At 41.5% G+C, this 22,657-nt stretch overlaps 1 protein-coding gene across 1 annotated transcript in view; it reads left to right on the forward strand.

The window, feature by feature from the left end:
* The window catches only part of LOC122809104 (mitochondrial carnitine/acylcarnitine carrier protein-like), a 708,815-nt gene that overhangs the window by 105,858 nt on the left and 580,300 nt on the right, over positions 1 to 22,657 (forward strand). Inside the window, exon 2 of the mRNA XM_044080345.1 lies at positions 7,991 to 8,083. Coding sequence (XP_043936280.1) covers positions 7,991 to 8,083 — 93 coding nt within the window. The remainder of the gene's footprint in view (positions 1 to 7,990; positions 8,084 to 22,657) is intronic.

Genomic DNA, 22,657 nt, shown 5'->3' on the forward strand with positions numbered 1-22,657 from the left:
CTGTCTTTTTAGTGAGCTCAGCTCAAGCTGACTAATGGTTTTGTGAGCATGGAAGGTGCCCTGAAGCTCTGGAACCTGGTTAACTGTTATATCCTTCATAGGATATAAGCCATATAGCTAATGATACTGCAGCAGTGATCATTCGAACATCCGCTGTTATGGTAAGATGTCCTTCAAGGATGCATCTGCAGTCCTTACAAATGGGTTGTCCTGTCGTCAGGCAGCCCTTCGGTCGGCCGGATTCCAAAGTCTGGGTCTGGCTTCGGCTGGTGTCGCACTTCACCCGACGTCATAGCTGCAGTTACTCGGGTATAAAGGCATCAGCCGACGCCATTTTCCTCAGTCTTTCTTGCCGCAGAAGCTGTTCGTCGGTCAGATCCAGAGATTACTACTACCGAATACTTCTACTACTACCAAGACTTCTAAAAGCTAATGGGGACTCTTTCTTACCTCAGCCGATGTCAGAAAAAGTGAATAACTGTTTAACTTGTGGGAAACAAATACCTCATAAAGATTTCCACTCTTACTGCTTACCTTGTTTAGGCCCAGACCACGACGTAGCAGCTTGTCTAGCCTGTGCTTCTTTCAACCGACGGACGCTTAGACGCCGGTCGGAATTTGCTGAGCAGTTTTTCGGCTCTGATTTCGCTTATATTATGCCGTCGGATCCTCCGACTTCACAAATATCCAAAAAACGCAAGGAAAAGGACCGACACTCGCGGTCCGTGGTTTCGGCCGAAACCGCGGTTAAGCCAAGTGTGTCGGTTTCGGCTGAAACCGAGCAAGCGGTTCTTCCTTCAGCCGAAAACTTGCCTTCTACCGAGGCCTCTTCCAACCTGGTGGAATCGGCTTCTGAAATCCAACCTGCTGTTGTGGTTTCTCAGGAATTATCTGACACTATTCCCTTGGATATTTCAACCCCTGCACGTGGAGCTGCTAGGCCTCCTGCAGCCATGTCCATTAAGGCCTTTGCCAGGGCTAAAGCAGCTAAAGCTACAAAATCTGTGCCTGTTAAGACCCCCTCTCACAGGCCCAGCTCCAGTTCCCAAATGCTTTCTTTAGCAGAGGATCTCATTTCTTTAATCCGGGGATCACAACCTCACCCAGACAGGGCCTCTCACCCACCTCCAGAGAAGAGACCTAGGGCAGAGCCCCCTGAGCCAGTTTCCACAGATGATTCCTCTGATAATTCAGATAATACAGACCCTCCAGAGGCTCCTTATTCCCCTTATGATAACTCTGATGCTGAAGAGTCCATCCCTTCTGCCTCTCTGCCTGAGGAATTTTCCTTTGGGGAAACCTTGCATGCTATGAGGGAACAATTTCAGTGGCAGGGCCAAGATTTTTCAGACTCCAGAAAAAGGCTTAGAACCTTTTTGCATTTACCACAACATAGGCCTTTAGCTATACCTCCAGTTCTTTCTGTTGTAGATGATGCATTTAGTGATGCTTGTACTGCTCCTGATTCATTACCTCCGGCCCCTGCTAAGCCCGATAGGTTCTACAGGGTCCCGGACACACATCACCATTTATACAAGGCTCCTTTTGCAGATCCCGAGACTATCTCCCAGGGGCCTAAGGCTGTAGCAACTACCTCTGCCAAAAATCCCCTACCCTCTGAAAGGGAATCAAGGTCCTTAGAGAGATGGGGTAAAAAAGTTTACACTTCTGCTACTCTGTCAGCTAGGGCCTTGAACTGTCAATTTCATATGATCCAGTATCAAGAATTTATGCTAGACCAGTTAACTAAAAAACTGTCCTCTGATGAACCTTTAGATAAGAAATATGTTCAGGAAATGGTACATAATATTCAGCAAGTTAGTAACCATTCTTTAAAATGCGGCTATGATGCACTGGAGGCTTCCTTTAGATCAGCCATGACTGGCACAGTTATCAGAAGGCATGCATGGTTAAAAGAACAGGCCTTACCGGACCATGTCAAATCAAAACTATTAGATGCTCCCATGGACAAGATCAATTTGTTTGGTTCTCCTGCACAACAGGTACTGAAGAAGATGGAAGAGAAGGCAAAATCTGTCCAAACAGTGAAAGATTTCTTACAGGTCCAACCTCCAAGGTTTAGCAGGAATTGGCCCTCCAAGAATTGGTCCTTTCCAGACTCCTCCAAAGCACAGAGAGGCAGGAATAGGTGTTCAAGAGGCAGAAACCAATCCAGGGGTGCCTACAGGGGACGCCAGTGGCAGGGTAACAACCAGCGAGGCACAGACGCAGCCACCACCACTGCAACAGGACAATCACAGTGACTTGGCTCTGGCACCGCCTACCAGGGAACAACTAGAAGCACCCTTAGGCGGAAAGCTAGCTTTATTTTCAAAGAACTGGCATTACATCACAAGAGACAGGTGGATTTTGCAAACTATAGACCAAAGTTACAGGTTTCATTTCCATACTCTACCAGGAAAGAGAGGAATGCCAAACCTACCTCCAAATCAAAAGGCAGAAGCTCTAAAACAAGTACATCAATTATTAAAAATAAGAGCTGTGGAAAAGGTACCATATATGGAGCAAGGAAAGGGCTTTTACTCCAGACTCTTCCTAGTACCAAGGAAAGAAAGCAAATGGAGACCTATTCTCGATCTGTCCGCTTTAAACACATTCCTCATTGTTCCAAAATTCAAAATGCTGACCCTACAGCAGCTTCTTCCCATGCTGGGCAAGGAGTCTTGGCTGGTTACTCTAGATCTCAAGGAGGCATACCTGCACGTCCCCATACGACCAAATTGCAGAAGATACCTCAGATTTCTTGCAGGATCAGAGCATTATCAATTCTCAGCATTGCCCTTTGGCTTATCTACTGCACCCAGAGTGTTCACGAAATGCCTGGCATCAGTAATCGCTCATTGCAGGCTTCAGGGAATCCAAATCTACCCTTACCTGGACGATTGCCTGATACAAGCGGACAACAAAAACAAGCTAGCAGAAGACTTGAAAAGAGTCATTTATCTTCTATAAGCCCTGGGATATACAGTCAATATAAGAAAGTCAAGGCTGATACCATCCCAAAAGATAACCTTTTTGGGTGCGGAGCTGGACACATCCAAACAAATGGCATTCCTAACAGTAGAAAAACAGGAGCAACTCCCTCTCTACTTCTTGGCATTAACAAAGCAAAACCATCTAACAGCAAGAAAAGTCCTACAGGCATTGGGCTTCATGACATCCTGCATAATATTGGTCCCACATGCCAGACTGCACATGAGAAAGCTACAGTGGTACATAAAGAATTTATGGTCTCAGCACAAGCACAGCCTAGAAACTCACATTCCAATAATTCCATGCCTGAAGCAAGAATTCCACTGGTGGGCTCAGGCCTGTCAATCAAACCAAGGATTGCCCTTCCACAGCACTCAACCAAGCCAAACCATCACAACGGATGCCTCAGACCTCAGTTGGGGGGCCCACATGATGGACAAATGCATACAAGGTTTATGGACTCAAGAGCAACTACACCTACACATAAACCTAAAGGAAATGCTGGCAGTAAAACTGGCAATTCAGGCTTTCAAACCATTTCTTCGACAAGGCCAATTGATGGTAAGGACAGACAACACCACAGTTATGTGGTACATCAACAAACAGGGAGGCACACATTCGTACCCTCTATGCCGGATGGCCCTGGACCTCTGGAATGTGGCCCTGAGTTACAACATTCAGTTAAAAGCCATTTTTGTACCAGGAAAAGAAAACACTCTAGCAGACATACTAAGCAGGACTACCACGGATGCCATGGATGCTGCATCCGGACATCTTCAAAACCATAACAAGAAAATGGGGTCTCCCAGAAATAGACTTATTTGCATCCCCACACAATCACCAATTAAAGAAATTCTGCACCAGGACGTACCATCCACTGGCATGGAAGGTGGACTCCCTATCCTTCAGTTGGAAAATCTGACAGCATATGCATTCCCACCACTTCCTTTGATGCACAAGGTGCTATTGAAGATCAAAGAGGACCGTCCAAGGATCATTCTGATAGCTCCAGATTGGCCAAGGCAACATTGGTACCCATTACTGAGGAGCATGTCTCGGGAACAGATGTGGCCCTTACCCCTAGTTCCCTTGCTGTTAACTCAGAACAACTACAACACCCTGCATCCAAACCTGAAAACTCTGCAGCTGACTGCCTGGAACATTGCATAAGACAAATTAACCCAAATTTATCCCAAAGGGTTAAGGACATTATCTTGGAAGCTCGCAGACCTTCAACAAGGAAAACCTATTCAGCAAAATGGAAAAGATATCTCATTTGGAGTACTGCTAAAGGGGAAGATGTGTCACTGGTAAACATAGCCAACATCCTGGAATACTTGGCAGAGCTATTCCACAAAGGCCTGTCCTACTCTTCCATTAAGATTCATGCATCAGCTATTTCAGCAGAATACGACTTGGATCCTCCAGTCTTCTCACATCCTCTGCTCAGGCAGTTTCTGAGAGGAATTACAAATGTAAAGCCTCCTAGGAAGCCACCATTACCTGCATGGGACTTGAACTTTGTGCTAGAAAAGTTGACACTTCCTCCCTTCGAACCAGCAGCAACAGCAGAATTGCAATACTTATCATGGAAAACTGCTTTCCTGCTGGCAATCACTTCAGCAAGAAGGGTTTCTGAGCTACAGGCATTAATGGCAGTACAGCCCTTTCTGATCTTCCATCAAGATAGAGTGTCCATGAGAACAAATCCTACTTTTATGCCTAAGGTGGTCTCCAGAGTATCTTTAAATCAGGCTATCCACCTACCTAGATTTTTCCCCAATCCACAGAACAGGGGAGAAAAACTGCTGCATACCTTGGATGTACACAGACAATTACGCTACTACCTAGACAGGACCAAGAGCAATAGAAAAACTGACCAGCTACTGGTAGCATATGCAACAGGAATGGAAGGGAAAGCAATTTCAAAACAGGCAATATCTAAGTGGATAGGAAATTGCATTAGATTTTGTTACTCCTACCATGGAAAGAAAACTCCAGAAAACATCAGGCCTCACTCTACAAGAGCTACAGCCACTACCACAGCTTTTCTACGAGGAGTGGCTACCAAATACATTTTAGAGGCTGCTACTTGGAGCTCCGTGCATACATTTGCCAAGCATTATAATTTACCTTTATACTCTAGATCCCGAGCAGGTTTTGCCACTGCTGTTTTGCAAGGGATCTTAACTACACCATAATTCTATCTTTCCTCCTCCCCCAGTTTGGCTATGGTATTCTACCCATTTGTAAGGACCGCAGATGCATCCTTGAAGGACATAGTACAGTTTTGTACCTACCATAAATGTAGATGTCCGATAGGAATGCATCTGCAGTCAGGATTACCCACCCTCCTTCCCCTGTGTGGTACTCCTAGGGTATTTGCCCCTCTTATAGCTAGCTGGGGGAATCTATTATGGTGTATTTGTTTGTATATATGTACATACATGCTTATCTTTTGTTTGCTCTCTAATATTTGGAATCATTGGCATTTATCCAAATTTAGTCCTCCTAGAGGGCACCTGGCATCTGGGGCAAGAAATACTGAGGAAAATGGCGTCGGCTGATGCCTTTATACCCGAGTAACTGCAGCTATGACGTCGGGTGAAGTGCGACACCAGCCGAAGCCAGACCCAGACTTTGGAATCCGGCCGACCGAAGGGCTGCCTGACGACAGGACAACCCATTTGTAAGGACTGCAGATGCATTCCTATCGGACATCTACATTTATGGTAGGTACAAAACTGTACTTTTTCTTACACAACTGTACTTTCTTACATTAGGGTAATACTTTGGTATCTGGTTCTGGTGGTTAGCTATATAGATCCTTGCCACCCAGCATTTCCTTGTAGAAGACAACCACTTCTTTAGGCTCCCATACCCTACACCCTCCCATGTAATTTAAGGTTGCTGAGTGCAATCAGCTTCATTGCAGTATCTACCTTCTTGATATAAGACGTAATCAGGTAGAATGGCACTCTGGCTCTTGTGCACCTCAGTTGTCTTCCACATGAACACATTGTACATCAAGCTGCATACCCTTGTTGATAACTGCTAACCTTAGGAGCCGTAGTTTAACTTTATGTGGTGTCTTTTTATATTACTGTGTACTGAAATCACCCGACTGGGCCACTGAATTTATAAATCATGCAAGCTCTATTCTCAAAGGTGTCGACTGACTGCTCTGGCCAAAAGCAGAGATATTTTCTTTGTTAGCTGTTGGGTCACTACCTTCCTTCCTTTACTGTAGACTGATAACTTTTATTCTGTTTTACCTACAATGATTTTCTAAATTGTCATCTTTAGACGTGAGATTTTTAACTGCTGATTAAGTATTTGAAAACTCTGTCCTGGACTTGCAGCTTCATTGTTGTGTCTCATAGTCTCAGACTGGCCTGCTCAACTGCCAGGGCTTTCATTCAGTTTATCTAGTAATTAGTCAGTTTTCATCAAGTTTAAAATTTATCCCTTTCTTTTTTTTTTTTTGCTCCCATTGCAGATTTTGTTTTTTTGTCTGTCAGAGATAGCTCTGTCATCGTTAAATGCATTTTTTAACCGTGAGACTCTAGGCCTAACACATTATGTGACTATCTTGTCTAGGATGCACATCACCCCTTCCCCCATGCATCACACAAGATGGATGATAGCAGGTAGTGTGACAGAGGGTCAGTAGTAGAAGTGATGGTAAAACCCAGGGATAGTAAATATAACCCATCACTGGCAATTTTGACAGAGGCTGTACTTACTAGACATCAGCAGGGTAAAGTGTCTCTGATTTCCTACAGGAAAATCTGTGGTCTGATGTAATAATCTATGTCTGCAAGGATCAGAACTGCAGCATAAACAGCCTGTAGCACTTAATTTGGTCAGTTGCAGTTGCTATGATGTCATGCTATCCATGCCCATGATAATTGCTGTATCCTACAGAGCTGTGTGGTTCCTTATTACATGATCGAAACCTTAGGTTATTGAACACCTAAAGGTCGATCACAAAATGTCGAAGTCTGAAAATTGCGAACGGACGTTTCCACACAGGGAAAGGAGTCGTTTGGCCGTTACATGGATTTTGTTCTTTCTCCTCTATAGAGCGATCTTGGAGTTGGTATGTTTAGTTAGGGTGAGTGGGGGAGGCGAAGCCTCCCATTTTATTTCTGTTTATCACATTTTTTTTTATTTGGCCAATGGCATTGTTTCCCTGTGTGGAAATGGCTGCTTTCGATCTTAAGGGTTCGATGTTTTGTGATCGACCTTTAGGTGTTCGATAACCTAAGGATTCGATCATGTAATATAGACCCGCACTGTGCTACGTACAAAGTAATGGCTAACAAGGGCTACAAAAAATGATAAACACTTAATACATGACCTTGGATGTAATTTTTAACCAGATCAGATTTAATGTTTCAAACTGTTAGGTTCTGTATTTAGTCTATTTAATGTAAATGTCAGGTGACATTTTAGTGTTTTATATCTCCAGCAGAATAAAGCAGAACAAATCATGTAATAATACTTAAAACATTCTGCTGTCTCATTGATCAACGTGTGTTGTAAAACTTCATAGAATCTAGTTACCCATCAATAGGAAATGACATTTGGGGGAAAAATATTTTATAGTCACAATGAAATGATCTAGCATAGATGTTATGGGGATTTACCTAAGTCTCGTGCAATTATATCACTTAGATATTCCTTATGACGGTAAAAAATTGCACAAGATACTCTCCCAATAATCTAGACCATACAGAGTGCTTCATTATTTAAACATATATTGATGACTATCACTACACTCTGGAGAAGTGACTGGTCAGTCTACAGTGGAGTGACTCATTTTCTCAGGTATACTCTTAGCAGGAAGCAGCAACCTTATCACGCTGCTATTGTGACTGTCCTGTTGACTTGAAACAGTGCTCCCTATTCCCATGTTAGAGGATAAAAGACTATTTTATATTCTCCATTTTCCTTTTTTCTTTAGTTTATTATAATGCTTTCTTGCCCACAGGTCAGACTGCAGACTCAGCCCAAAATGATTCCAGGAAAATCTTCACTTTATACTGGCACCTTGGACTGTTTCATGAAGACCATTACGAAAGAGGTAAGTGATTAGAGTCAAAGTGCACCTGCTTGTGCGTCACAGTACTTTGCAGAAAGGAAGTAAAGAAAGTGAGAGAAGGTCCAGTATTGTATCACTAAGACACCTGGCTAACAAGGGCTATAAGAAAATGATAAACACTTACTATATGGCATAAAGAAGAGAAAGGTTTGCTGCAGCTCACTCATTATACTTGTGATACCACAAAAGCATGACAGTATAGAATTCATGTAGCTGTTTGATCTTGTAATACAATATAATTCAACTTGAACTAAAATAGAATTGACAAAGAAAGAGTGATTAGAGCAGGAAAACGTTAGAAAGCAATGTTTCATTAAAATGGTTCTGTTGTTTGCCCTGTGAGATGCTTAGAAATATGAAAAAATCTGCGTAAATAAAAAGATCACTTGATGCATTTAATTTGTTCTGTTTTTCCTGCTTCTCTGTCAACAGACCCTGCCTTGTTTCTAAAAACCCTTACCATGCATTTCACTGAACAGCATTTTGTTGTAGCTGTTATTATTTAATGTTTTTGAATTTTTAACTGGGTTCTGTTCTAGCAGAGACCTGAGCATATCTAGCATATATACAAGCATTTAAAACAAAACAAACATAATTAAGGTGCCTCAGCATTACTTCTTCTTTTGGCTTTTCCTGGTTAGGGGTTGCCACAGCGGATCACATGTCCATTCATGATTGGCAGTAGAGTTTTTACTGTGTCGAGTTGCCAGCCTGGTGCCCAACCTTCCACAGAAGGCACACACACACATGCACTCATGCCTAAGGCCAATTTAGAGTGTCCAATCCACCTACAGCATGTCTTTGGGATGTGGGAGGAAATCGGAGCACCCTGAGGAAACCCACACGACCACAGGGAGGACATGCAGACTCTGCACAGAAGGCACCCAGCCGAGGATCGAATCGGCGAACCTCTTGTTGTGAGGTGACAATGCTAACCGCTGCACCACCGTGGCCACCCCAGGGTGTCTCAGCATTACACAAGGAAAAATGTTTTGGAAAAAGATTCATGCACAAAAACAAGTCACTAGTGTAGCTAATCAAAGGTGGGTGTAGCTGTGTTAGTGTAGTTAAAAAAAAAATTAGACATAGAAGCATATGGATATATAATGTATGAATACCACAAAAGGGTTTAAAGAGTCCAGAGAGCTACCTTGTTTCTGAAGAGAGATTCACAGTAGCAAGGGAGCACAATTTGCAGATACAAGGTGCATGATTTATAGGTTATAAAAGGAATCATTATTTCAAAGGAAGGGCACTGTGTTATTCAAACAGCCCAAAACAGTAATAGAATATGTTTGCAAACAGAAGAAAATTATAATGAATGGTGGGATGTCTGTTAGATAAACAGGATCTACACATTATCCATTAAGCAGGGAAGTGTACAGACTAAGTAGCAGCCCTTATCTGCAGTTAGAATCTATGATCTGATGTCTGTTTTCATCTGATTCAACACGATTTGTTGCATCTGACCTTGGTACCATCTCTGAAGCTTCATGGACCCATAGCTCTGACTCCACCCCTACCCATAATTTCCTCCACTTCACCTTAATACCCCAGATCTCATTTGCCACCTGAAGCATCAGGCATGTTCTACAAATGCTGTCCTCTAAAAAACATATCCTTTGTTGATTGAGTTACGTTTCCTGCAATTTCTACTCCTGCTGAGAGACTTGTCTTTCATGGTTTAGTTTTCTTTTGTTATAGTTCACAAAAAAAATTACATAGTTTATAGATAGATAGCAAGGAATAGTTATCCTTAGGATATAGATATATAGCAAGGGAGAGTTATCCTTAGGATTAGGCATTTTCTTCAAAATTATTATTCTTTCTACTAGCAATAGTTATTAGATGTTTGATAGGTTTTTCTATATATAGGTATAGATTGTTGTGAAATTTTTGTTGTTCTTTAACTTTAAATTTTAGATAGTATGTTGCTGTGTTTGTAATTCATAGATTAGGTTCATAGATTAGTACTAAGCTAACTGCCCTTGTGAGCCATTTTACGCCCAGCCAATTATCCCTTGCGAGACTCAAACCTCACACCTTGTGTTTGTAAGGCAAATACCTTAACCATTAGGCCACCTTCCCAGCCCCTTTAAAGAAATGGTTCATAGTTTCCTAGCCCATTCATAGATTAGTACTAGGCTAACTGCCCTTGTGAGCCATTTTAAGCCTAGCCAATTATCCCTTGTGAGATTCAAACCCTGCACCTTGTGTTTGTAAGGCAAACACCTTAACCATTAGGCCACCCTCCCACCTTTGTGTTTTTTAGACTGTCTGACAGCCAGAGCTTTAAAAAGTGTGCTGAATATGGACACAAAATCCTCCCTCAGGATCTGCATTCATTGTGTGTTTATTGATTGGGTGCTGCCCATCTTGAGATAGACTGTAAGCCTGTGCCTCTTTTAGCATGAAGGCTGTCCAAATGTGCAGGGAAAATCTAAATGTCAAAGGACTTCTTCCTCTACGAGCAAGGTCCTACCTCTCACTTGCCTTCTCTTCAACCACTGCTGCTGCCTCCCCAGCCAAGAAATAGGACAAAGCCAAAAATAAGGACAAAGACAAGCAAAAAAGAAAAAAAATTGAGAAGAAAACACTAGAAAAGGAGAAGTGAGAAAAATAAAAATTAGAAAAGTCCAGAAAGCAGTATATGGATCCCACTGTTTCTGTCAGTCTGGATACCAAAACTCCCAGTAGGTTGGATCCCTCAGACCCAACTTTCCTCTCCTAGGTTCCAATTCTTCGTGGAACCGATGAGTCTGAGACTACAATCTCCAATATTACAGGACAAACGATATTTAAGACTACCCTCAGTGTCTTTTTCTGTGCAGTCATCCAGAAACCTTACCAATCAAGATGCAGATAAAATGATGAGGAAGTTCATGAGAATCCAAATCCAGCTTGGGATTCTCTCAGTAGCTGTCACCCCTGAACACACTGAGTACTGGTCTAACAACCCCTCCTCTTCTCTCTCCAGGACTCTCCTGTTCTGGTCTGTCCCTCAGACCTGGCTTGGATCCAGCCTGCCCAGTCTGCCTTTGTCAGAGCCCACAGTTACTTTGACTCCAACTGTATCCCTATTTCTTTCAATTCTATTGTGTTCAGATCAGGAATAGTCTTGGAGCTGAAGCGTCGGTGCTGGAATTCAATGGGATAGGTTGACACTGAAATTATTAGAGCAGTCACTGCTTATCAGAGCCTTGGCCCTTGACAGCTTCAATCCAAGATTGGCCACAGCGCTGAGACCCATCACTAGCAGGAATTCTTCTTCAGGAAGGAGGAGACCTCAATTAGGAGTGATTGTGGCTTAGGTCTTTTAGGCTTTTGAGAAAGTTTTGGCTGTGGCAAAAGAAAAGGCATTACCACAAACCTTGGCTTCACCCAAACCTAAAGAGAATTCTGCTTCTTCTTCCTTTCATTCTATCCAACAGGGAAAGTCAGTACCACAGGCTTCTGAGGGTGTTTACTACACAAGTTCCCAACAATAGAAAAACAGCTGAATGGCTCCCTCTTTAAATGTCAAAGGTTTTTGAAAATGTCATCCATCACCTGACCAGTATTTTACTCATGTGACCAATGTTCTAGTATTTAAACTGAAGGTTTGAATAGTGATTCTTGATTTGCCTGTGAAAGCCATTTTCTTGTGAAAGATTTAACTTGCAACAATAAATCTGGATTTGGATTGAACTTGTGCATGGTTTACAGTGGTTCTGTTTTACTTTACTACATGAGTTCCCAGTCAGATTCTGATATGTCTGATCATCCACCAGTACAGGCTCACAGGAAACAGATGTGCAAATGGAAGCACATAGACTCATCCCCAGAATCTTTCACTGAAGACACGGATTTGGATGAAGGTGAAGGTTCTCTTAGATTTCTCTCAGAAGATGCCACCTTCAGTGAGATCCTTGAATTGATGAATTGATGAAACAACAAGGGGGATGGTCCACAGATAACCCTTCAATCCTAAAAAGATGTGGTTTCACAAGTCCCAAGGGCCTTTCCAGGAATCATGAGGAGATAGTTCTTCCCGGGACAGAGGGGGATCTCTAATGGAATATGCTGTCTCAGGGCAGAGGTGGCCCACAGAACCAGGGCTTCCGAGATACCTTCTCTGGCAGACCTTACCAGCACTCCTAAAGGGTTACCCAGTTACTGAACTCTGGAGGCAGTGAGGGAGCATCTATTTATGTACCCAGAAGCCTGGGCATCCATTACAAAAGATACATGGGTGCAGAAAATCATAGCCAGAGGTTAGTTCATACTGTTTTCCCAAATTCTTCCAACAAAAACAAAAAATGTTCCTCAATATTCCACCGATCAGAGTGAGACTGCAGCCTTGGAAATAGAAAAACTGCTAGAAAAAAAAGAGTTATTCAAAATGTTCCCCCAGATCTGGAACTTACCCAAGATTCATTTAGATGCCAAAGAAGACAAGGGACTTTAGACCTGTTCTGGATCTCAGCAGAATCAACCAGTATTTAAACTACTTAAAGTTCTGAATGGTCGCGGCTCAGTCCACTTTCCCTCTACTAAGAAAGGATGATTGGATGTACTCAATAGATCTTCTGTAGTATCATATCAAAATGAACAGGTGCTAGAGAAGATACCAGTGCTTCTAGCTGGGAGCCAGCCATTACCAGTTTAGAGCATTGCCCTTTGGTCTCACCACAGCCCCAAGGGTGTTCACCAAATGTATGGCGGTTATAGCAGCTAATCTGAGACGGCTGGGATTTAGGATATTTCCATATACAGACGATTGGCTCCTGACTGCCCCATCCAGGCATCTGTTGATTCAAGTGAGAGATTACTTGCTCCAGTTATGTCATCATGTGGGCATCACAGCCAGTTACACCAAATCACAGCTTATCCCTACTCAGGCCCTGGAGTTAATAGGTGCTTGCCTAGACATGAACAACCAGATAGCTTCACTTCCTCTGACAAGGGTTCATACTCTCAGGTCTCAGGCATGAAGGTAATCCCCCTTTCTCATCTGATAGCAAGACTACTCCTCCAAGCATTAGGATCGATGGCAACAGTGATAGCTGTAATCCCATTAACCATGTATCATATGTGTGTCCTTCAGTGGACTCTTTCAGTACAGTGGTGTATTCTTCAGCATCCTGTAAACACCCCATTCGAGATTTCCAAAGTTTGCAAGGAATATCTTCTTTGGTGGCTTCATTCAGAAAAAGTTTATCAAGATCATCTCTTTGTTTTTCCTTAGCTGGTATCCACAGTCACCACGGATGCCTCCCAACTTGCGTTGGGGGGGGGGGATTTCTTGGGAAGGGCAGTCCAAGGTATGTGGTCCCTAGAAGAGGCTAATTTGCACATCAATGTCCTGGAAATGACAGCTGCCCTAGTAGCGTTGCAAGCCTTTCAAGATGTTCTACCTTCAGGGATGATTGTGATACATACAGACATGCCAGTAGTCTGGTATATCAACAAACAGGGGGAGCCAGAGCTTACCCACTGTGTCAAGAGTCAATGAGAGTGTGGCAATGAATGATCTCTTCCAGTCGCTTTCTTTTGGCAATGCACATACCTTGGAAAACCAGTGTGCTTGCAGACAGACTAAGCAGGTTTATTTTGATGCTACATGAGTGGTCTGTTAATCAAAGATTGGTGGAAAATACTTTTAGTTGATGGGGCCAGCCATGCTGTGATTTTTTTGCTTTTCCCCTCAACAACAAGTGCAGTAGGTCCATCCACAAGGGGAGTCACTATGAGATTCTGTAGTACACTATTGGCCCTCAGATCTCCTTTATGCTTACCCCGTTACCCCTAATCCCCAAATTCTACAGAAAGCATCCCAGTTGAAGAACACATTCTTCTTCATTGCACCCTTTTGGTCTCATCAAGTCTGGTTTCTCTTCCTCTGGCCTCATCCATCTTGAATATTGGGTCCACATCCAGACCTTCTTTCTCACCCAACAGGGATGCAGCATCCAGACATCAACAACCGCAAGTTAACTGCATGGTTTATTCAGTTCCAGTGATGGCTAGACAGCCTAGGCTTCTTTCCCAAGCTCACCTTATTCTTTTATCCTCTCAGAAGCTTTCCACCAGGAAAATTTACAAAAGTAAATGGAAAAGATTTTCAGTCTGGGCCCTTCAGAGAGATATTGATCCTTTCTCCACCCTGATGTCAGCAGTTCTCTAATTTTGGCCTCCATTTTTAACAATGGGGCAAACTATCTACTATTAAACTTCCAACTAGTAGCATTTCAGATTTTCACTCAGGAGTAAATTATTCTTTCTTGGCTTCCTTGAAATTATGCAAGGCCTTCCTTAAAGGTAATTTCTTACACAGGCTCCTGGTTGAAGATCCTACACTACCTTGGGATTTGACTAATTTCTTACAGACTCTTACCCATCCCCCCCTTTCAGCCTTCTGCTAAGATTGACCTTATCTTCTTGTCCTGGAAAACAATTTTTCTGGTCACTATAACCTCTGATAGATGAGTATTTGAACTGCAGTCCATCTCAGCAAGACCTTTGTACTTGATCTACCATAAAGGTAGGGTCTCATTACACACAAACCCATTCTTTCTAGCTAAGGTAGCTTCCAAATCCATCTTAAATAAGGGCATCAGTTTATGTGTGTTTTTTCCTAAATTCTCAAACAAATGAGAATATATGCTGCATCTTCTGGATGTACATTTGCAGCTGAGGTTTTATTTACACAGAGCACAGGATTTCAGGATATCTGATCAATTGTCTGTATCTTTCTCCAGAACAAATTGAGTAAAGCAGTTTCTAAAGTAACTCTAGCCAGCTGGTTAACTGATTGTATATCCTTTGCCTATAGAGAAAGAGGTTTAGCTATACCCAGGCTCCCAAAGCAGATTCCTTGAGATCTGTAACCACCTTAATTGTCTTTTGGTCAAAAGTGTCAATAGGTGATATTTTTACACCTACCACTTGGTCCACTGCTCATACCTTTATTGCTCATTACAAGTTAGACATACTATCCAGAAAAAGGGCAGCATTTGGTTCCACTGTACTCCAGGATATCCTTCCATGAGATCCACTCAAGGTTCGTCTAGCTGGGGTCTGTCCCATCGAGAAATGAATGAAAATGACAATATCAGATAAAATAGTTATGGACTCACCATAATGATGCATCTGCATTGTCCATTTTAATTCTTCCTCAGCTCCCCACTCTCCAACCTTCTTCCCCCTTTCTAAGTGAGGCCAAAGGGATGTCATTTTGGCAACTCACCTGCTCCTTGCTTTGAGCTCCAGCCTTTCTGTGTCTTCTTTTCTTGCTTCTTTTTTATAGCAGAGTGTCATGTATATGTTACCGCTGGGGCAGAAAACCTGATCTGGTTTATACCAGAAGAGTGGGGCATTATGGGTAAAGGGAGGAGCTCGATAGCTGGATCCATCAGTCTGGTAAAAGCGGCCTTCTCAGATCCGATGTCATAGCTGAGACCCATCAGTTGGGGAAGAATGAAAATGGACAACACATATGCATCATTATAGTGAGTGCACGTTTATTTTTCCATGTTTACAGATCATAGCTAATTCTTAAGTGAGCATACTGGTTATAGGGCTTGTATTTTGTATGTCTAACCCCCAATTATTAAAGAACATTCACACATTGCTCCCTCAGCAGCAGACTGACCCATACATCAGCCAGACTTTCAGAATAGCAACATATTTCCACATCTTTCTTTAATTTCTTTAAATTTAAATGGCATAACCAATACAAATGACAACATAAAGCAGAACATTTATGAGGAAAAATAGCAGTGATGATTGTACTGCATAAGCTTTCAGTGTTGATAAATCTTTGTGCAGCTGAAAACTGAGAGCATGCTAAGCAATCCTACAACAATGCTAACCTGATGAGTACAATCTCAGAATGCGAAATTACACTATAGAGATTGTCATGTAGCCATCTGATAAAATCCCTCTCAGTACTTCTCAGTGCTTTATCCAGAAGCCCAAGGCTAAATCAGTATAGTGATTTTTCTATGACTTGAACAACTGGGCACATGCTGTAATTTCATTCCCGCTTATTCCTTTGCATTTTTGCAGGAGATGTTTTGCAAAGTGGATAGCCTCGCTAACATGACCATTAGAACCAAAGCATAATTATTATTTTTTCTATGACAGTATACTTATGCTTTTGTGCTGCATGGTTTTTGTGTTATGACCTTGTCATTTACCTGTATTAACAAATTTGTTGACATTGTTTCTGTAGCTGGCTGATGTGCCCATGTTTGTGCCGTAACTCTGACATTACTGCTATCCCTGGGAACATCTCACTATATTGTCATGATGACTAAGGTTAGCTTTTGTTGCATAGATTTAAAGTTTGATACAGCAGAGTCCAGATGCCACTGTTAAGAATGCTCTCATCTGCAGCCTTTGGGGGTCTGTCAGTGTTTCTAGTTTTTATTCTATTACTTATGGAGGACGTTTGTTCTTCAAAACTGTGACTGCCTGCTATACCTACTGCTTCAAAACAGGAAGCTAATTGACATGTTTCTGCAATCCTTCTGCTATCCTCTAATACTTACAGCCTTGAATTGGTACCCTAATTTTCCTTTACTGCCTCACTGCTTTTTTTTCTCTTCTACCCATCTTTGCCCTCTAGTCTAAATAAAACCTTACAGTGTACTATTATGTATACTGTATTCAAGACAGCAATCTAGCTCCTACTCTGTGTATTTCTTTATACTTTCTTATTTATTTTTTTTTTATTTTTATTTTACATTTGTTTACCAGGAAAGTCCGACTGGAACAAGGTCCATTTACAGAGGAGGCCCGGGGAGAAAAGCTCCATTACGTAATGGTACAAGTACAACAAATGACAACAAAATGTCTGTACAGAGGCATATATACAATCAGAGCTCCATGTCTTTATATGACAACACAATCCACAAATGACAGAAAATTTCTATACAGTGGCACATATGCAGTGTTGGAGATTTTACATACCTTAGTTTGATTTGAGCAAGCTTGGTATATAGGTAACAAAACTTTGAATTCCCTGTTGGTAGTACAGAGCATAACAATGAAGGAATGGAATCTGGAAAATAATGCTATTTGGGAGATATGTCATAGTGTGAGAAATAGTTTGTAGGATAGTAGTTCCTGATAGGGAGTACAGAATAGCTGAGGTAAGCAGAGGAGATGAGGTGTGACAAGTTAGGAGGAGAGCAGAAAAGATTTTATGTGATACAGGGACAGAGCCATGATTGTAAGAGGTGTGACTTTAGTGATTTCTTGAAAAGTGGCATGGATGGCGCAGAGGAGATACTTTGGGGAAAGTTATTTCAGAATAATTGTTATTGCTGTTGTCTAATGTATGGTTTATTGATGGAACTTTTCTCCATAAGTATCTGTTGTAGAGGGCTGTGCCCACTCAAATCAACTCGACTCAACAATAAAAAGATAGATAGATAGATAGATAGATAGATAGATAGATAGATAGATAGATAGATAGATATATAGATAGATAGACAGACAGAGATAGATAGATAGATAGATAGATAGATAGATAGATAGATAGATAAAGTCTTATCCTTTACCATGTAACCCACTTATCTTCCTGAATATAGGAACTTGTAGCAATGCTCTCTGCCAAGAATAAGTACCAAGAAATCAGTATAAGAGAAGTAGACTCTCAACCAACCAATATGTCATAAGCTCTGTCAATGACCAACCCAATAGTAGCATCTTTTGCTTATGGGAATGGGTATTCATCCTCTTCCAGGACCTATTATAGGATCTGGTATCCCAGCTTACTTCCTCTCAGACCCCACAGTCTGAATTCATCTTGTAACTGGTTTTCAAATGCTTACTGCCTGGATATAGATTAATTGGCTTGCCATGTTAGCTATTACAGAGAGAATTTTTAATGCAATCTGACAGTTAATAGTTAAATAATTATAAATATAAAATGCAGTTATATCCTGCATAGAACATCAAGCACTCAAGCAGAGCTGGAGAAAATCAGCTGTCTGGGCACCAAGCCCATCAGAACTTTCCTGCCACTGAACAGCACTCCTTTTGATAGCTTTCAAGGCTTGATGGTCAGCTAACATTTTTCCATTGCTGTGTGGATAAGATGTTCATCATATTGATCACTGTGACAGTTGCCTAAGCTGTATGACTTATATCCTACCAGGGATTTAACAACTGTCCAGCTTCCTAAGCTTCTGGGCACCTTCCATGTGCCTAAACCATTAGACAACTTGAGCTAAACTGCCTAAAACTCATTTATGCACCATGCCATTCAGAGCTTTCCTGCTGCTGAACACAGCACTCTTCTGTGGGCTTTCATGGACCAACAGTTGACTTGTGTTGTTTCACTGCTGGGCAGATAAAAACTTCCAAATTTAAATCTTTATTTTCCTGGTTAGGAAAGTTATTTTTGACTAGTTTGTGTTTTAACTGTCTGTCACGAGGCTTAAATATACTTTTAAACTGGAACACACTTTTTTTCTGTCAATTTAAAAGTTGTTAAAAACATTCTAAAGTCAGTTTTTCTGTTGAGAAACTGTTTATTTTAGTTTTTGGGGCTGGTAAAGTGTATTGAAGTGCTTTGTGCTATGTTTTTACTGGGAAAAAAGTTTTACTGACTGCTGCTTTGTCTCCCTGGGAAACAGACACCATTTTTGGCTTCTCCATAGAAGAAACATTTGGTCTCACAGTCAGTCCTTTTTCTAGCCCCAAAAAAGAAAAAAGTTAAGCAAACAGCCTTTGTCGCTACAGTAGATTAACAATTTGCCTCAGCCACAGGTGGGTGACTCTGCTGTGGTCAAAGCTGGTTCCTCAGACCACTCATCCTTTCCCCTCAGATCCCTCTGGTATAACACCTATAGCCACTGTAGAGTGGGAGTTATCCATATCCTTTGTGGCTTTTGAGGTACCCTTAGTGGCCAAGGGAGAGCTACTCTTGTTCGTCTTGGGAGAAGGTTCAGGGAAGATAACCCTGTTTACTCAGAATATTGTTTCTATCCCTGGGATGGCTGTTGCTGCCATTAATTAACCTGTTTGTCAAAATGTTACTGTCAAAAAGAAACAGAAAACAAAACATTTGTCTACTTCTGTACATGTCCCACTGGATAGGAGTAGTTTATTAGGTTTTCCTCAGGGCCTTGTACAGCCTATTGATCCTTCTTATTAGGTGATTTCTGTTAAAAGAAAAATGTATTCCTTTTTTCCTGATTCTGAATCTGGACAGTAAGATGAAGAGACAGATGCAGTTTTTTATCCTCAGATTTCTGATTTAGATTCAGAGGAGAGTATGGTATCCAAATCTCCCTGTGAGAGATTCTCTTTCTTAGAGACTATTTCCAGAATGCGCCAGTGTTTTCAGTGGGAGAGCACTGAAGTTTTTCATCCCTCAGAAAATGCTATGAGCTGTTAGAAATTGAATGTCCAGAACATTCATCCATCCCCAATGCGATCAATATTGTAGGATGTGTTTGTCACAGCATGTGGTTTTCCTGACAGCTAGCCTGCTGTACCTACAAAAGCAGATAGTATGTACTAAGTTCCTGACCTGACCCTAGAGCTATATCTTTAGTTAATTCTGCTGCTGCTAAACATATAGTTAATACCAATGCCTCCCTTTATGACAAGAGTGATAAAATGATTGATATGTATGGGGGGAAAGTATATGCTTCTGCAATTTTGATTTTCAGAATTTTGAATTGTCAAGCTCAGATGTTAAAGTTTATTCTAACTAGTTGTGAAAGTATGAGGAATGTTTTGTCTGCAATTCCTTCATGTGAAGAAAAAAATCTGCTTTGAGCGATTTAGTTTCTTCCATTTCACAGGTCACTGCTGTTTAAAATGAATTTATGATTCTTTATATACTTCTTCCAGGGCGAGGTTCACTGGTACTGTGTTGATGAGGTTTGCCTGGCTCCGTTCTCAGAACCTCCCAGAAGATGTGAAAAATGAGATTTTAAATTCTCCTTTGGGCAGAGAGTTAGTTTCTGGGCTCCCTGCTGCAGAAGTTATCAAAATATGATGAGAAGGGTAATGGATTCAGGGACTCTCTCAGACTTTTTAGCTCCCCCCCTTTCCACATTTTCCAAGAGATTCTCTACCCATCCCCCAATTTTGCCAAGAAACAAAATAAACAGTCTCAGCAAAATGGTGGTAAGCAGACATTTAAAAACAATGGCATGGAAGTTCCAAAAAAAATCAGGACTCCCCTAAACAAGAGACAGTCAAATGAGTCAGAATCACTGTATAAGAAACCATGTTCCCGTTTCCACCTTGGCAGCCCCTTGCCTCTTCCAGAAAGTATGACTCTCTACTTCTGTCTTTGGCAAGAGGCAGGTTCAGACATGTAGGTTCTGAACGTCCTTCAACAAGGTTACAGGTAACAGTGGAAGGAAATTCCTCCCATCTATGGATTTATTCCTCACCTATCAGACCAAACATCTCTATTTCCCTCTGTCTACAACATTTGTTGTTCCAGGGAGTAACAGAGACAGTTCCTGCTTCTCAGTTTGTGAAAGGTTTTTATTCAAGGATGTTTATGGTGCCAAAGAAAGAAGATGTCTGGAGTCAAGTTCTGGATCATTCTTTCCAACACCATTTTATGACAGTGCTCAAGTTCAGAATGCTGTCACTCTACAACTTGTTACCATTCTTCCTCATTTAAGTTTTTTGTAATACTAGATTTAAAAGATGCTTATCATTACATCCCTATTCATCTAGGCTTTAGGTGTTTCTTAAGGTTTTGTGTGTCTGAATCTCATTATCAGTTCTCTGCCTTACCCTTCGGACTGTTCACTGCTCCAACAGCATTCACAAAGTTTCTATTTCCAGTTATAGCTCATTTCAGGCTTTAGGGTATCCTCATTTTTCCATATTTAGACACCATCACACATGATTGTGTTCCTAGGTTGTCTGCTAGACACCTCAGTACAAAGAGCTTTTCTTCCACAAGTAAAAATAGATTTATATCTAGGTCTGTTTCAAGGAATTTCCACCCAGACATCAGTCTGTGCAAGGGAATACCTCAAGATTCTAGGTCTCATGGCAATTATGATTCTCATGATACCACTGGCAAGACTCCACATGAGAAAAATACAATGTTATCTGAAGTCTCTTTGTTCTCAGCACTAACACCCATTATCTTTTCAAATTCCACTTCTGGGATTTGTCAGAAGCAGAATCACTCAGTGGACACATCAAATATCCCTAAATCCAGGTATCCCCTTATGCACTCCTGCTCTGAAGCAGTCAGTCACTACAAACACTTTGCACTTCACTTTGGGAACAGTAGTAAAAGGGATAAAAGTCCGATGTATCTGGGACAAGGACAGATGCAAACACATAAATATAAAAGGGATGCTTGCTCCTATCAAGGCACTCAACTCACTGAATCACTTCTGGTCCCCAGGACCTCTTCAAGTGGTTATAGACAATACCACTGTGATATGGTACATCAGCAAGCAAGGAGGAACCAGGTATTACCCCCTATGTAGATTAGCCATGTTATCTTGGGATATAGCTTTACATCACAGTCTCACTCTGCAGGTATCTTACATTCCATCAGGGCAAAATTGTGTGGTATACAAAAGCTGAGCAGGACAAAGGTAGACCCTCATGAATGGAAACTAGATCAGGGAGATTTCTATGATTTGATCCATCTATGAGGAAATCTTCAAGTAGACTTTTTTCCTTATGTCTGAACAATCAGCTGGCAAAATTCTGCTTCAGGACCCCATGCAAGAAAGCCTGGAAGACAGATGCTTTTTCTATTCTTTCCATGGGCAGAAATGTTCCTGTATGCTTCCCCCCTTTACACCGCTATCCAGGGTATTTCTGAAGATTGAGAAGGAATCCTCCAAGATTATTGTGGTGACTCAGTTCTGGCTCAGGCAGCAGTGATTCTCTCTTCTTTTGGAATTCGCAAGGGGCAATTATCACAAGCTCCCTCTCAGAATGGATCTACTCACTCAAGAACAGAGGTGTTTGATACACCCCAACCCCAATCAACTTCAATTGCCTGCCTGGATGATAGGGTCTTAATTCTTCATAGGTGCCTGCTTACTGAAGACATGCAACAAGTAATAATGGAGGTAAGAAAGCCAACCATTAGAAAATCATATATAAGCAAACGGAAAAGGTTTTCTATTTGGTGCCAACAACATAACCAGTGTCCATTTGTGGCTAGTGTTTCTCTCATTTTACAATATTTGTGAGTTACTATCCTATGGCCTGTATTACTTCTTTGCTGAGGTTCATTTAACAGACATTTCAACATGTCAGTCCATGGATTTCCCTCTTTCAATGCTTTCTTATATTAAAATGTTTTGAAAGGAGTTTTACATAAGAGACCTCCAAGAAAACCAGTGGGTCCTCCTTGGGATCTCAATTTTGTGTTATAAAAGCTAACACTTGCTCCACTTGAACCAGCTCATTTAGCTGACTTGAGGTTTTTGAGGTTCTTAACATGGAAAACTGTTTTACTGATTGCTCTGATCTCTGCAAGAAGAGTATCAGAGTTGCAAGCTCTTATGGTTGGTCAGCCCTATTTCATTTTTGACAAAGACAGGGTTTCTTTGA

Source organism: Protopterus annectens, chromosome 8.part0, assembly GCF_019279795.1.
Source record: "Protopterus annectens isolate FY-2018-M chromosome 8.part0, PAN1.0, whole genome shotgun sequence".
Classification (NCBI taxonomy): domain Eukaryota; kingdom Metazoa; phylum Chordata; order Ceratodontiformes; family Protopteridae; genus Protopterus; species Protopterus annectens.